At 45.1% G+C, this 14,485-nt stretch overlaps 1 protein-coding gene across 10 annotated transcripts in view; it reads left to right on the top strand.

Annotated features, from left to right (window-relative positions):
• Positions 1 to 14,485, top strand: part of GAS6 (growth arrest specific 6) — a 155,281-nt gene that overhangs the window by 43,887 nt on the left and 96,909 nt on the right. For all 10 annotated transcript variants that reach the window (XR_012159653.1, XR_012159654.1, XR_012159659.1 and 7 more), the window contains 2 exons: positions 11,228 to 11,392; positions 13,268 to 13,436. Coding sequence is in view for 2 of the 10 variants with exons in the window: in XM_073350599.1 (XP_073206700.1) it covers positions 11,228 to 11,392; positions 13,268 to 13,436 (334 nt within the window). In the remaining 8 variants the exon portion in view is untranslated. The remainder of the gene's footprint in view (positions 1 to 11,227; positions 11,393 to 13,267; positions 13,437 to 14,485) is intronic.

Here is a 14,485-nt window from a genome sequence, read left to right as displayed (position 1 = left end):
GCTCTAGGAGGCATTGTGCCTGTGCAGGAATGATACCTCCAAAGGCACTAGAGAAGTTTTGCTGCCACACCTCCTTGAAGAGGATGCAGTATATCCTCAAACCACATGGCACATTTGGCAGAGTTGGCGTTATGCCACCTTTCCTTCTTCCCTGCTCCTGTGCACAATCCTCAGGCTGAGCCATCCTCTAGAGTAAATTAGAGCAGCCTCTGTGGCTAGGGGGCCCAACTGTAGAACTAGCTTTGCGATAGCAGAGGACTACCTCAGCTGGTGTGTGTGTGGTGGTGATAGTGGTGGGGAGTAGGGGGTGGAATCTTCAGCTGGCTCTGAAAAGCAGCTTTAAGTCACCTTTGTACCTCTGGAGCAGCACAAGATACGGCTGAGCTCTACGGCTTTGTCCTTTTTAAACTACGAAGAATGCTTATTTTAAATACAAAATGGTCTGTTTCCTCCGTAAATATATGGGGCAGCCTTTTTAAAAAACATTTTGATGTCTGCTTACTTATCTTCATAATAATGTAATTCCCAAGAATATTGCAAGAAGATGCAATCTGTTTTGGAGTTGGTGTGGGTTCATATTCTTCACAATCACAGCAATGTCTTCTAATTTCTGTTGATGTTGGAAATTTCATATTCTTGGGCATTATTATATGTGACCAAATCAACAAGAAAGGTTGCAATATGAATTTGTGAAATATTTGTCATTTTATGTATTCATTTTCTCTCTTATTCCTTTCTTTTTCCTTTCCCTTTAATTTTCATTCATTTGGTTTTCCTGTTGAGCCCTTTGACCTTAAATCCATTAAGTTACTTGTTTCGTAGAGACTGGGTGGGTAAAAATTCCTGGTTAATTTTAGTACTCTAAAGTCAAGGATATTAATATTTGTGGAGGAAGAGGGGCAGATTTGAAATTACAGAATATTATTTATAAATGTCCATTCAGATTTCATGTGTTTACGAGAAATTGGGTGGAGGATTTTTTTCCCCTAAAGAATAGTTGGAAAAACCATACCCTGTAGTGTATTCATATTAACCAATAGACATTTGGTAATACTTCCAGCACATCAAATAACGTCTCATTCAGTTCTCTTACTCTCACTGAAACAAATAATTTTCTATCTCCAAGACAACAGTGGTGGAGATTCAGTGAAGCTGTAGATAAAGTGTGCGACATGCAGTAGCTTCATATTTATGAGCTTCTTCAAGCCAGGTCTTGCAAAACTAAAGATTTATCACCATAATTTGAAATTCTGTGCTGCATGCAGTGATGTCTCTAATTGGGTGTATGGAGTGGTGTGATGGCCTACTGGTTAAACTTGTGATGGAAAATGTGTTTTTATTTATTTTAAAAAAAAAGTGTAATTGATACTGCTAAGGCTGGTGTGTTAGTCACAGCAGCTGCAATCAACCAGTTAAACTGTTTAACTTGGGAACATAACAGGCGTATAAGCACCAGACCTCACGGTGTGGTAATGTGAACTTTCACAAATCAGTGTAGGAGGAAAAGTGTGGAAGAGATTTTCTTTCTAAGTGTTGGGTAATGGAGCTAGGTGAGTGAAGAATGTAGAGTCTTGTTTCGGCTATGTTCGTTTGCTGTTGAACTAAGGCGGTGGTAGGAAGGGGAATTATCAGTGTAATTATTCTGTAATTAACATAATTGTCATTCCCCTGCCAACAGACTGTTGAGCACTCCTATCCCCATATTTTCCCCCAGAAACTATTCTTAGTCACTGCTTTTCTTGTTGAGGTCTGCATGCCCACAGTGCACTGCAGGGATCACTGTGGTGTCTGGTATTACTAATATCTCTGTTACAGACCTGGAAGTGGAGGCAAACAGCATCTGAAATGAAATTTGCAAATAATACTAAACTGGTAGATTTGTAATAACCAGTGAGGAATGTGAATGCCAAGGAACTTGGAGCTACTAGAAATATGGGGAAAAAATAACAAATTGAGGTACAATGCAAGTTAGTTTTTCCACAGATGTATAATAGTGATGCAGAACATAGATAGCCAACAGGAGGGAGAAATGTGGAAAACAGGAATGCCAGCAGCTGACAGTTGGAAACTGCTTAGGCTTTAGATCTTGCCACTACATGGAAAAGTCTGTGTAAGGACTCCATGGCATTTCCCCTCTGTATTCTGCCCTGGGTCTGGGTTTCTCAATTCCGCTGCCAAAGAAGCTTCCCTGCCCCCAAGATCTGCCAGGTCTCAGTCTAGGGATTGGCTAGATTAAGGCCATCACTATGGAGGCCCTGCATGCCAACACTAACACTGGAGGCTGTCTTACTCTCCACAAGTCTGGCATCGAGTCTTTAACCCCTCATTCCACAAGTGCTCCTGGAATCCCCGCAAAGGGTGGGATGGAATAAGGGACCGATCAGTAAACTTTCAAAAGTACCTAAGGTGCTGATCTTCAAAGGTATTTAGGCACCTAACTTCAATGGGAATTAGCTGTCTAAACACCTTTGAAGATCTGGGCCTGTGTGACTGAGGCCTAAATGCCAGTTGCAGAAGTGATTTAGGTGCTTAGGAGCCAAACTCTAATGGGATTTAGGTTCCTAAGTGTCTGAATCACTTTTGAAAATGAGATTTAGCCCCTCCTCCCCACTACCATTATGGCCAATAGCACAGTGGTTAGAGCACTCATCTGGGATGTGGGAGACCTGTTTTCAGATTCTTGCTCTGCCTGATTTGAAGCGGGGGCTTGAATTTGGGTCTCTCATATCCCAAGTGAGTGTCTGAACAATGGGGTGATTGGGTATTCTGGGTGGGGTTCTTTCAATCTCTCCTTTTGGAGCTGTTCCACTCTGTATAAATAATTAAATATTTAGTGCGCCAAAATATCCCCTCACCTTAAAACTTACCTCCTTAAAACTCTCCTCTGCTCTGATGCCTACAGAAATCTTGATGAGCAAAACATCACAGGAAAGGAAAGGTTTAAGAAGGGCAGCTGAAGCTAGGCAAATTCAGACTTGAAATAAGGCATACATTTTTAATGGTGAGTAATTAACCATTGGAACAATTTACCGAGGTTTGTGGTGGATACGCCATCACTGATCATTTTTAAATTCGGATTGGATGTCCTAGATCTGCTCTGGGAATTATTTTGGGGAAGTTCTAGGGCCTGTGCTATATAGGAGGTCAGCCTAGATGATCAGGACGGTCCATTCTGGCCTTGGAATCGATGAATAATGAATAGCATGTTCGTGTGCACTGCTGATACCACAACCTATCATGCCAATCAACATTATCTCATTGTTTCCTTGTACTGTCCCCATCTCTCTGTTTCCATCTGTTGTCTCTTGTCTTGTAATTAGAATGCAATTTCTCTGGGGTAGGGACCACCTTTTGGTTCTGTGTTTGTACAGTGCCTTGCACAGTGGTGTTGTGGTCTGTGACTGGGGTTTATAGATACTACCATTTTACAAACAATAGTGATGGTTAGGGTAATCAACCTGGGTTCAAGTCCCTTGCTCCAAATCAGGTGGGAATTTGAAAATGGGTCACCCACATCCTAGATGATTGGCCTTCTGGGTATTCTGACACAATCCCCTGCCCCCAAAATTCCTGATATGGTTGCCCTGGCTGCCTTGTGCCAGACCCAATCCAGTAAGTATACTTTGAAAACCCCTACTGGATCGGTGCCTGTTACAGAGATAGGCAGGGAATCCTGAGTTTGACAATCCCATCAGGGCTTAGGTATGAGCGAGGATGTTGAGCAGCACAGTGACGTCAGGGCTTAGGCAGTTTTGTGCATGCCAGCAGTGGGAACTTAGGCACCATGATGGACTTTACAGGGAGAAACTTAAGCACCTAGGGAATTTAGGCACCTCCAGAATTAGGTGGCAGGTCAGCAGGAGTTTTGAGGATCTAACTGGTGCTTAAAAGTTGGGTCTTAGGCTCCTAAAATGGCAGTTGGGCACCTACATTTCATTGTGTATCAAGCCCTTAGGCAATTCTGAAAATTTTAGCCCTAAGCATCGAGTTTGACACACCTGTATTTGTCAGAACCACAGGGTCAAATCCCAGTAGGATCAACTCAGCCCTTCAACCTTCTGAAAGAGGGGGGTGTGGATATGGGTGTGTCAGAGAGACATATAGATGAGAATTTAAAGTGAGATGACTGAGGTCCTTTCTGTTCTGAGTACATGTTAAAAACATGACAAATCCCTTGCCACTTCTCAAAGGAATAGCATTTTCCCTAGTTTTCTTGGCCACAGTTTTCCCCAGCCCCATTTTTGTTGTGTGTGTGGCATGTCAGTTTTGTGCTTGACTGCCTCCCTTTATTCCTGGAGGTGGCTACATTTCAATGGTACTTTATGTATGTGGGCCCTGATTCTGCAGTGAGATGCATGTAGGGAAATCCTTGTGCCTACCTGGTGCCCCACTGAAGTCAGTTGGGTTTTGCCTGGACACAAGGATCTGCCTGGACATATATCAGTGGAGGATCAGAGCCATAGTTTGTAAAGCTCCTTTTGGAATGAAAAGCACTGTATAAATATACAACTCTTTAAATACTTTCTCAGATATGAAACCTTTCTTCTTTTGTTCTTTATTAAGCTGTCACTGCTCCAAGATGGGACCCATTTCTGTCCTGAAAGCATCTGTGTTTTTCATTAATTACAGGTCCAATAAGAAACCCTCCCTTATCTGTCCTTTCAGCTTTTCTTTTCATATATGGCTGTACTAGGAGGAGGATAATAAATAACTTGGTATTGCAGTTAGACTGTTACATCTCCAAAACACTGTATCAACATTAAATGATTGATCCACTCATATTATAGACTGTGTTCTCTGCCTTTTGCAATGTTGGTTTCAACTTGAAACATACGTGGGTTTTCTTCTATTTGTTATAAAACAGGTGCGTAGAATCTACTGTTCTTCTTTGAGTGGTGTTCCTGTGGGTGCTTCACTCTAGGTGTCGGTGCGTCCCTGCGCTGGAGATGGGAGATTTCTCGCAGCAGTACTCGGTCGGGGGAAGGGCGCACACAGGAGTCATCTCGTGCAGCTGTTGGCACCTCCTGTAGCGTGTGCTCCCCCGACCGTGCCTCAGTTCCTTCTCAACCATCCTCGGCCGCAGACGGAGGTCTGCGGCAGTGCTCTCTTTGATACTTTCTGGGAGAAAAAAAAAAGTTACAAGTTACATAGGAACTTCTTTTTAGTCTATGCTTAGTTACATTGTTTCGTTAGTCTTAGAATATCAGGGTTGGAAGGGGCCTCAGGAGGTCATCTAGTCCAACCCCCTCCTCAAAGCAGGACCAATCCCCAATTTTTGCCCCAGATCCCTAATGGCCCCCTCAAGGATTGAACTCACAACCCTGGGTTTAGCAGACCAATGCTCAAACCACTATAGTTTCCTTAGTTCCTCGTAGAGGTTTTTCTTCCAAAAAAACCCAACCAACCAAACAAACGGAAAAGAGAAGAAAGAAGAAGACTTTTTCTCTCCTTAACTCCCTGTTTGGGAACAGTTTCTACAGTTTACCATTTCAATTAACTCCCACCCTTATCTCTCAAGAGGCGGGAGAGGCTTAACTGCAGTCATGCCCGGCTTATCAGGATTTAGAAAGTGTGACTCCTGCCGTGAACCGCTGGTGACGGCCACACCTCCTGCATTCCCTGTCTGGGAGAAACTCATATCTCCCAGAACTGCATACATTGCACCAACTTAACAACAAGGGCAAGATGTGACAGGGATCTCCACTTGAAAAAGCTTTTGCTGGAGAAATCCCTCCAACCTCCGCAAGAGACATCCTCCGGGGAGTCTCATAAACCGAGATCCCCGAGCTCTGATAAGGCTCTGACTTCCAAAACTGTCAGGAAGCGAGCTTTGACTTCTCCAGCAAGGGTGTCTCAGAAAAAGGGAACTTCCCCAGCGAGGTCGTTACCCTCAGTGCTCCACTCATCCAGAGTGAGCACTTACGAGGCACCGGGCTCCTCTGGCACCGTCCTTCAGCGGACCACTGCTGAGCCCCAATGCACAACACCGAAGTTGAGACGTCAAGTCTCCTCCATGGCACCGAGTACCCCAGTGCAGAGCGTGGTACAGACAGCGGCACTGTGATCAATGCTGCCTCCACCAGCACCGATCCAAGACTTGCTGCCGCCTAACAAGCCGAATCGGGCACTGGTCAGTGCTCCAACGGTCGACCGCAACCCCAAGGCAGGACCAGTGCAACTCCTGCGTCCTGCTGACATAGCAGTTTCTTCGGCACCGCAGTCACCACTGCTCGGCACTGAACACTCCTCGAGCTATATAGTGCAACACCATCTCCTGCACCAATCTCCATGCATAATGGTGAGGAAGGAGACATGCAGGACAACCGCTTCTCCTCTCAACATTCATCCCCATCACAGATGAGACCTACATGGAACACTGTGAAGCCTAAGCCTCATCTCTCCGAGCATTTACAGCCCTGATATGCACAGCACTGGCCTTACCCATTACCACCTTACCCCATGCAATGGCGTCCTTGGCCCATATACCAGAACCCCTATTCTGGTCCCCCTTCCCCAGCAACAAGAGGTTCCAGAGTACACCCATCCTTACCACACAGAGAAATCTCTAACCCCCCGCTGAGACAGAGATGGCAGAGGAAGAGATACTATCGCAGGTAGACCTGGATGATTCACCACCTGCCCCACACTCATCTTCTGCACCAGACAAAGCAGTGAAGCCGTCTACCCCTACAACACCAGATGACTTGAAACAGTTCCAAGAACTCTTCAAAAGAGTAGCAAACAGCTAAGAAATTGCCTTACATGATGTGCAGGAGAAACAACATAAGTTAAAAATCTTACAACCAGCATCATCAACCAAGATCCCCCTCCCCATGGATGAGGCTATAATGGAGCCTGCAGAGGTAATATGGCAAACACCGGCATCGGCACCACCCACCAGCAAAAGGGCTGATAGAAAATACTTCGTTCCAGCCAAAGGCATGGAATTTTTGTTTTCACACCCTCAAGCCTGCTCTCTGGTAGTAGAAGCTGCTAATCAGCACAGTAAACCACCTCATTTCCGCTCCTCACTGCAAGATAAAGAACACAAGAGACTGGACGTCTTTGGGTGGAAACTTTACTCGTCAGCCACACTTCTGCTTAGAGTTGCCAACTGTTCTGCCCTACTAGCAAATTATGACTACTGTAGTAAAATACAAGAGCTCGTGGAGGACCTCCCTGAGCATAAACATCCTCAACTCAATGCCATTATCAATGAGGGTCAGTTAATAGCCCACACAGCGCTGCAAGCCTCAATAGATGTAGCGGGGACAGCTGCCCAAACAACCGCAACAGCTGCGGTTATGAGAAGAACATCATGGTTGCAGGCTTCGGGAATTCCTAAAGAACTACAGCTAAAAGTGGAAGACCTCCTCTTCAATAGGGATAAACTATTCTTGTCTCAAACCTCCATACCAAACGTCCTCCATACCATGAAGACCTCCCGAGCGACGCTGTGTACACTAGGCATACACCCACCTCCTGACAAACGCCCTCGCTTTTAACCATACCAGAGGTCACGAAACACCTTGTTTAACCGTCAACAACCATGATACTTCACTCAGAACAGACCCAAACAATGGGCTTAGAGCTCCACAGAACCAGGCCTCGTCCACCCGTCCATCTGCATCTAAGCCACAATTGTGAAGTCTTGGTCGAGGGTATGCACGACCTCCCCACACCTCTAACGCGAACAGATACCCCATCCCACAATTTTGGTCACTGCTTACGCCCATTTTACCATGTCTGGGCTGCGATAACCACAGATCAATGGGTTTTGGAGATCATACAATCTGGCTACACCATTCCTTTCACAGCCGTCTCCCTACCTTCTCCCCTTCCCCGTCCCTCTTCAGGGATCCTTCTCACATACACCTTCTGCAACAGGAAGTAGACCACCTCCTGCTGCTGGGTGCTGTACAACCAGTACCACATCAATACCGAGGGAGGGGTTTTTATTCCAAATATTTCCTGACAGAGAAGAAAGGAGGGGGATGGAGGCCAATCTTAGATCTCCGAAAACTCAACAGGTTCGTACGCAGCCACAGGTTCAAAATGGTCACTCTGGGCACAATAATCCCAGTGCTAGACGGCGGGGACTGGTTTGCAGCTCTCAACCTCCAAGATGCATACTTCCGTATTACAATACATCCTGCCCACAGACGGTTCCTGAGGTTCACAGCAGGACCCAACCACAGCCAATACAGGGTCCTTCCCTTCAGACTGTCCACTGCTCCCCGCGTAGTCCCCAAAACGCTTGCGGTAGTAGCAGCACATTTATGATGCAAAGGAGTCATCATCTTCCCCTATTTGGATGATTGCCTTCTCAAGGGTACCAACCGACAAGAAGCGGCAGGCATGCTGAAGACCACAGTAGACCTGTTTCACCAGCTAGGTCTACAGATAAACGAAAGGAAATCCACCCTGGAACCAACCCAGCGATTGGAGTTTATCAGAGCCGACCTCGACTCCATACAAGCCAAGGCAATATTGCCAAACCACAGATTCACTACATTGACCAATGTTATTTCCACGGTGACCATCAGCTCACAAACTTCAGTGAGGACATGCCTTCAGATTCTGGGACATATGGCAGCTACGACTTTCTTAGTAAAGTATGCCAGACTTCATATGTGCTGTCTGCAGCACTGGTTAAGCACGGTCTGTGCAGCCAGCAAACACTCTCTCAACAGACGTGCGACACTACCACCAAGGATTATCCTCTCCCTACAATGGTGGACACAGCCAGGGAATGTATGCTCCAGGATTCCCTTTCAACAAGACCCCCCATCAGTGACTATTACAACAGATGCCTCCCTGATAGCTTGGGGCACCCACTTGGGTCACCACAATCTACAAGGTAAGTGGTCTGTAATGGAAACCTGACTACATATGAATTTCCTGGAACTCTGCATGGTACACAATGCATGCCAACACTTCCTCCCTCTCATACGAGAAACCTTAATCACTATTCTCACAGACAATGTGGTGTGCATGTTTTACATCAATCGCCAAGGAGGAGCCAGGTCTCACTCGTTATGTGTAGAAGTCATGAATTGATGGAACTTTTGCATCCGCAACAATATAAGCATCACAGCATCATGCCTACCAGGGTGCCAAAACACTACAGCCGACAGCCTCAGCAGGCACTTCTCACAGGAACACGAGTGGGAAATCCACGACAGTGTTCGTGACACAATATTCCAAAAATGGGGTCACCCAGTGATCGACCTTTTTGCTTCAGCGACAAATCACAAATGTCCACATTTTGCTCCAGGGCAGGACTGGCACTGGGATCGCTAGGAGATGCCTTCCTCATCCCGTGGAATGCGTCACTCACGTACGCCTTCCTGCCGATACCACTGATCCCATGGGTCATCCGCAAGATACAACTCGACAGAGCATACATCATTCTCATTGTTCCCACATGGCCCAGACAGACTTGCTTTCCATACTTCTCACATCTAGCAGTCTGTGCCCCACAACAGCTGCCTTTCTGGATGGACCTCCTGTCCCAGAACAAGGGCCGGATGCTCCATCCAGACCCAGCGAAACTCCGTCTCAAAGCATAGCTCCTCTCTGGTTCCAACATGGGGAACTGAACTGTTTGGAAAAAGTAAAACAGGTATTACTAAATAGCCGTCGCCTCACCACTAGAAATACTTACCGCCACAAGTGGAGAAGATTCTCCCTTAGTATCAGCAAAAAAAGCTGGATGCAACCATGGAGCCTCTATCTATGATCCTAGACTACCTAGGGGTTAGCCATAAGATCTATTAAAGTACACCTTGCTACCATCACGGCCCTCCACGAACAGATAGAAGGGGCTTCAATATTCACTCACCCAATTACACGGCGCTTTCTAGCAGGTATACAGAACATATGCCCAGAAGTACGACAACTTGCACCACCATGGGATCTCAGTCTTGTGCTCAAATGTCTCACAAGACACCCTTCGAGCCTCTAGCAACCTGCTCGCTCCTTCATATGTCAGTGAAGGTTGCATTTCTAGTGGCAAACACATCTGCCAGACATGTCAGTGAAATAGGAGCATTGATGGCTGAACCACCCACCGTATGCTGTATTTACCAAAGACAAAATCATGTTACGTCCTAACCCCAAATTCTTGCCCAAAGTGGCTACAAATTTTCATATTAACCAAACCATACACTTACCTGCCTTCTATCCCAAGCCACATAATGACTCTCGAGAAACAACGTTGCACATGCTAGATGTCAGACTGGCTGTAGCCTTTTACTTGGACAGAACTAAACCACACCGCAAGTCACCAAGACTGTTTGTCTTTACAGCAGAGTGCTCCAAGAGCTCTACAATATCAACCCAGAGACTTTCCAAATGGGTCTCTACCTGTATTCAAACTTGCTACCACCTGCATCACAAAGAACCCCCCGTGGGCATCAGATCCCACTCAACGCGAGCCATGGCGACATCATTTGCATTCTTGAACAATGTCCCCTTAATAGACATTTGTAGAGCTGCAGCCTGGACATTAGAGCACACTTTTGCGAAGCATTACTCTATCACCCAAGGCCATGTCTCAGACTCTGTCATTGGCTTTACAGTGCTCTCATCGCACACTTATACATAACTCTGAACCCCTACCGCCCCGGTGGGGTACTGCTCTACAAGCACCTAGAGTGGAGCACCCACAGGGACACCACTCAAAGAAGTTACTCACCTTGTACAGTAACAATGGTTATTCGAGATGTGTCCCTCTGTGGGTGCTCCACCACCCACCCTCCTCCCCTCTACTTCGGAGTTCACACAACTGAGCTCTGCGGTGGAGAAGGAACGGAGGGACGGTCAGGGGAGCATGTGCTACAGGAGGTACCAACGGCTGCATGAGATGACTCCTGCGCGCACCCTTCCCCCGACCGAGAAGTGCTGCTAGAAATCTCTGGCGCAGGGATGCACTGACACCTAGAGTGGAGCACCCACATGGACACACATCTCGAAGAACCATCGTTACTGCACAAGGTGAGTAACTTCTTCTTATGACAGCACAAGTTATCAAGTGGTTTTTTTTGTTTTTTTTGTTTTTAATCAAAAGACAACATAAAATTGTAAAAAGTTAATGAAGTGGGCTTGGCACAATAAATATTTTCTTAGCTTGAGGATTTTATTAATTGTGGCTGTATTTTGTGACTTTGCAGATACTAAACCTCTCTATCTCTGAATATTCTTATTTACAATTTTATTTCTTCAGATCTCTGTTGAAGAACTGGAGAGAAGTTTGTTTATAAAGGTCAACAAGGATGCAGTTATGAAAATAGCTGTTGCAGGAAATCTGTTTACTTCGGACAAAGGACTGTATCAGCTGAACTTAACAGTGGGAGGCATTCCTTTCAAAACTAAAGACCTTATTCAACCCGTGAGTACTGCTTTAATCTTCAATCACGTTGGTACACAAAGTGTAGTGGGCTTGACTTTTAGCTTCACTTACAATAGGCTAACTTTATAGACCCCAGTGGAGTAAGTCCTGATTTACGCCCGGCTAAGTGAGAGACAAATCAGGCCCAGTGTGTTTTTGAAGCTGGGAGCAATGTAGGGGGAACTTTCCTTCCGTACACCAGCAGAGTGCTTAATGTTGAAGTATGTATCATGCCAAGCTTTTATTTCTGCTAACTTTTTAGCATTTATTTTTAGTAGTGAGCCCGAGGCATGGTAGCACGGGTGGTTTCTCACCCTATAAAAGGCTTTTTGCTGGCTTGTATGTGGTTTTGGGGTTTTTTTTTTTTTTTTTGCCCCCCATGCTCCATCTTCATGAAAGTCAGTTACAGCTAAGAAACCAATAAATTTTTTTTTCTAATTAAGATACTTCTATAGGAATGAAAGTTAAGACGCTCCTTGGAGATGTTTAATTGAGGCTTGGGGCTATTTTTGGAAGCTTTTAAATTATTGTAGCCAGAATTTCCATGGAGGCCAACAGTGCAAGGAGGTTTATATGAGTTATTGTTCAAACAGCTGCTGTTCTACCTCTCTTTTGACTGACTTTCCACCTTGAACAATGGGGCTGGGTTTTATTTGTTTTTAAATAAGGTGACAACCCTGTGGCCTCAAGACTGGAAATATAGCAACCTAAGGATATGTCGTTCAGGGTGATTGCCACTCTGAATGTGTTTCAACTAGAGGTGTGGTCTGAACATGGGCCTGGGAGCCAGAAACCCCTGGGTTTTTATTCTGTATCTGACACTTACCCTCTCTCTGTCTATATATATCTTCTTACTATATGTTCCATTCTATGCATCAGATGAAGTGGGCTGTAGCCCATGAAAGCCTATGCTCAAATAAATTTGTTAGTCTCTAAGGTGCCACAAGTACTTCTGTTCTTTTTGCGGATACAGACTAACATGGCTGCTACTCTGAAACCAACCATTACTAATCTAGCAGCTTCAAGGGAGCCTTTGGTCTACTTGCTTTCTCCCATTTTAATGCTAGAGTTTAAAATATATATAAAAGCTGGAATTAACAAGGTGTGTGTGTGTGTAAGGTTGCACCCAACTTCTGGCTCTTTGCCATACATCTTTTACATCTGTGTCTGGTCACAGTGCATACCACTTGGTCGTTTCTCATTTCACACATTGTGTGACGTGAGCTTTTTATGGTGAAATGTGTTATAATTCATGTCCTCTCTTTGTAAAGAGTTTCACATGGATTTATACATGGCAGATCTCGAGGGGATTCTTAGAAATAAATGGCACTAAAGATGTACAGCATGTAGAAGTGGGTAACACAGTTACGAAAGCAGATTTAGTCCCTGCATGAGCCATACCCCGTGGAGCATTACTGACTTCAGTGGATATCTGCATGGGCACAGAGCATAGGTGCTGACTTTCTAATTTCCCTGGCGCAGCTCGACCCCCTCTCCGTCTCAGGACCCACTGCACCCCTTTCCCCCAGGCCCCACCCCCACCCCGCCTCTTCCCGTCCCAGCTCCATCCCTGTTCCACATCCGCTTTGCCCGCCCTCACTCCGCCTCCTCCCCCCAATACCTTCTGCGCATGGCTGAACAGCCCTGGAGCACCGACAGAGTCGGTGCCAATGGCACAGAGGTCTGCACGTATGGATGTCATTGCAGGATTGGGGCTTGAGTCTGTTCTGGTGTGATTGTATGTTGGTAAATGTGGTGAGATTTTCCCCACACCATTATATAGTTTGATCTTGTGGGACCCTCTGTGCCCATAGTCCTCTCTCCGTTTAACACAGAATAGCAACTAAAGGTAAGATTATTTCTCTGTCTTACAAGATAAATCCTCGGCTGGATGGTTGCATGCGGGCATGGAACTGGTTGAATGGTGAAGATACTACTATCCAAGAAACAATAAAGCTGAATGACAAGATGCAGTGCTTCTCGGTGGCAGGACGAGGATCATTCTATCCTGGCAGTGGTTTTGCTATATTTAATTTCAATTATAGTAAGTGCTTTTTTTTTATCATTGTCATAGTATGTTGTCCATACCTATGTATTCAAATAGAACAGAAATAACAATTGTAAAAGTGCATGTATTCCTGACTTCTCAGGTAAGCCTTCGTTTTTTTTTTTAAAGACACATACACACATGCTCTGAAATGATTTAAATGGGTAGGGAGAAATCATCATGTGTACTAAAATAATAAAGCAGTTGGAATTAGCTCTTTCCCAATTAAGAAAGCTAGCAGCTGTAGTGAGAAGCTGAATTTGGGATTCATGAAAAGGAAGATCTAATAATGCTGGCTAGAACCCAACATTATATGGGCAACTCTCATTAGGTTCCCTCTGTGTGGTTTTGACAATGCATTTATCTCTGATGTGTGTGTACCCTTCTCTGCTATTGCAGCTCTGACTTTTCTTAAGACCATGTCAGTCATAGTAATGTATATTAGATTTATGTCTTAGGCTATGTACACACTTCAGGTTACATTGGTATAAGTTACGTCGCTCAGGGGTCTGCATAAGTCCCTCCCTTTCTCCGAGCGACATAAGTTACATCAATCTAAGCGCTGACGTGAACAGTGTTATGTCGGCGGGAGAGCTTCTCCCACCAACATGGTTACCTCCGCTTGGGGAGGCTGGAGTGATTAAGTCGACAGGAGTGCTCTTTTCCGTCAGCTTAGAGCATCTGCACTAGCAGTGATGCATCGGTGCAGCTGCACCGCTGTAAACTCTGTAGTGTAGCCATGGCATTAGATAGAAGTTCACTGTTGCTTAAAATGAAATGCCCATACTGAATTTCACTTGTGATTTAAGTTGATATTTATTAGATTCAGATCAGTCATGGTAACTATATCAATGATATAGCGAGGACATCAACACAGGCTATGTGAAATTGGCCTGGATTTAGTTCCAACCCTCTCTTAATCATAATAATTTAGGAATTAGAAGGATGGCTTTGCCTTTGTTTCAGATTCTTCCATTTATACCTGTCCACTGAAGAACTAAATAGACCATTGACATTGGTAAAAGTTTTAAATGCTGACAGGCCTG

The sequence above is a fragment of the Lepidochelys kempii genome, chromosome 1 (assembly GCF_965140265.1).
Source record: "Lepidochelys kempii isolate rLepKem1 chromosome 1, rLepKem1.hap2, whole genome shotgun sequence".
NCBI lineage: Eukaryota > Metazoa > Chordata > Testudines > Cheloniidae > Lepidochelys > Lepidochelys kempii.
The sequence above is the reverse complement of the archived record's forward strand: the minus strand, read 5'-3'. Positions and strand labels throughout refer to the sequence as shown.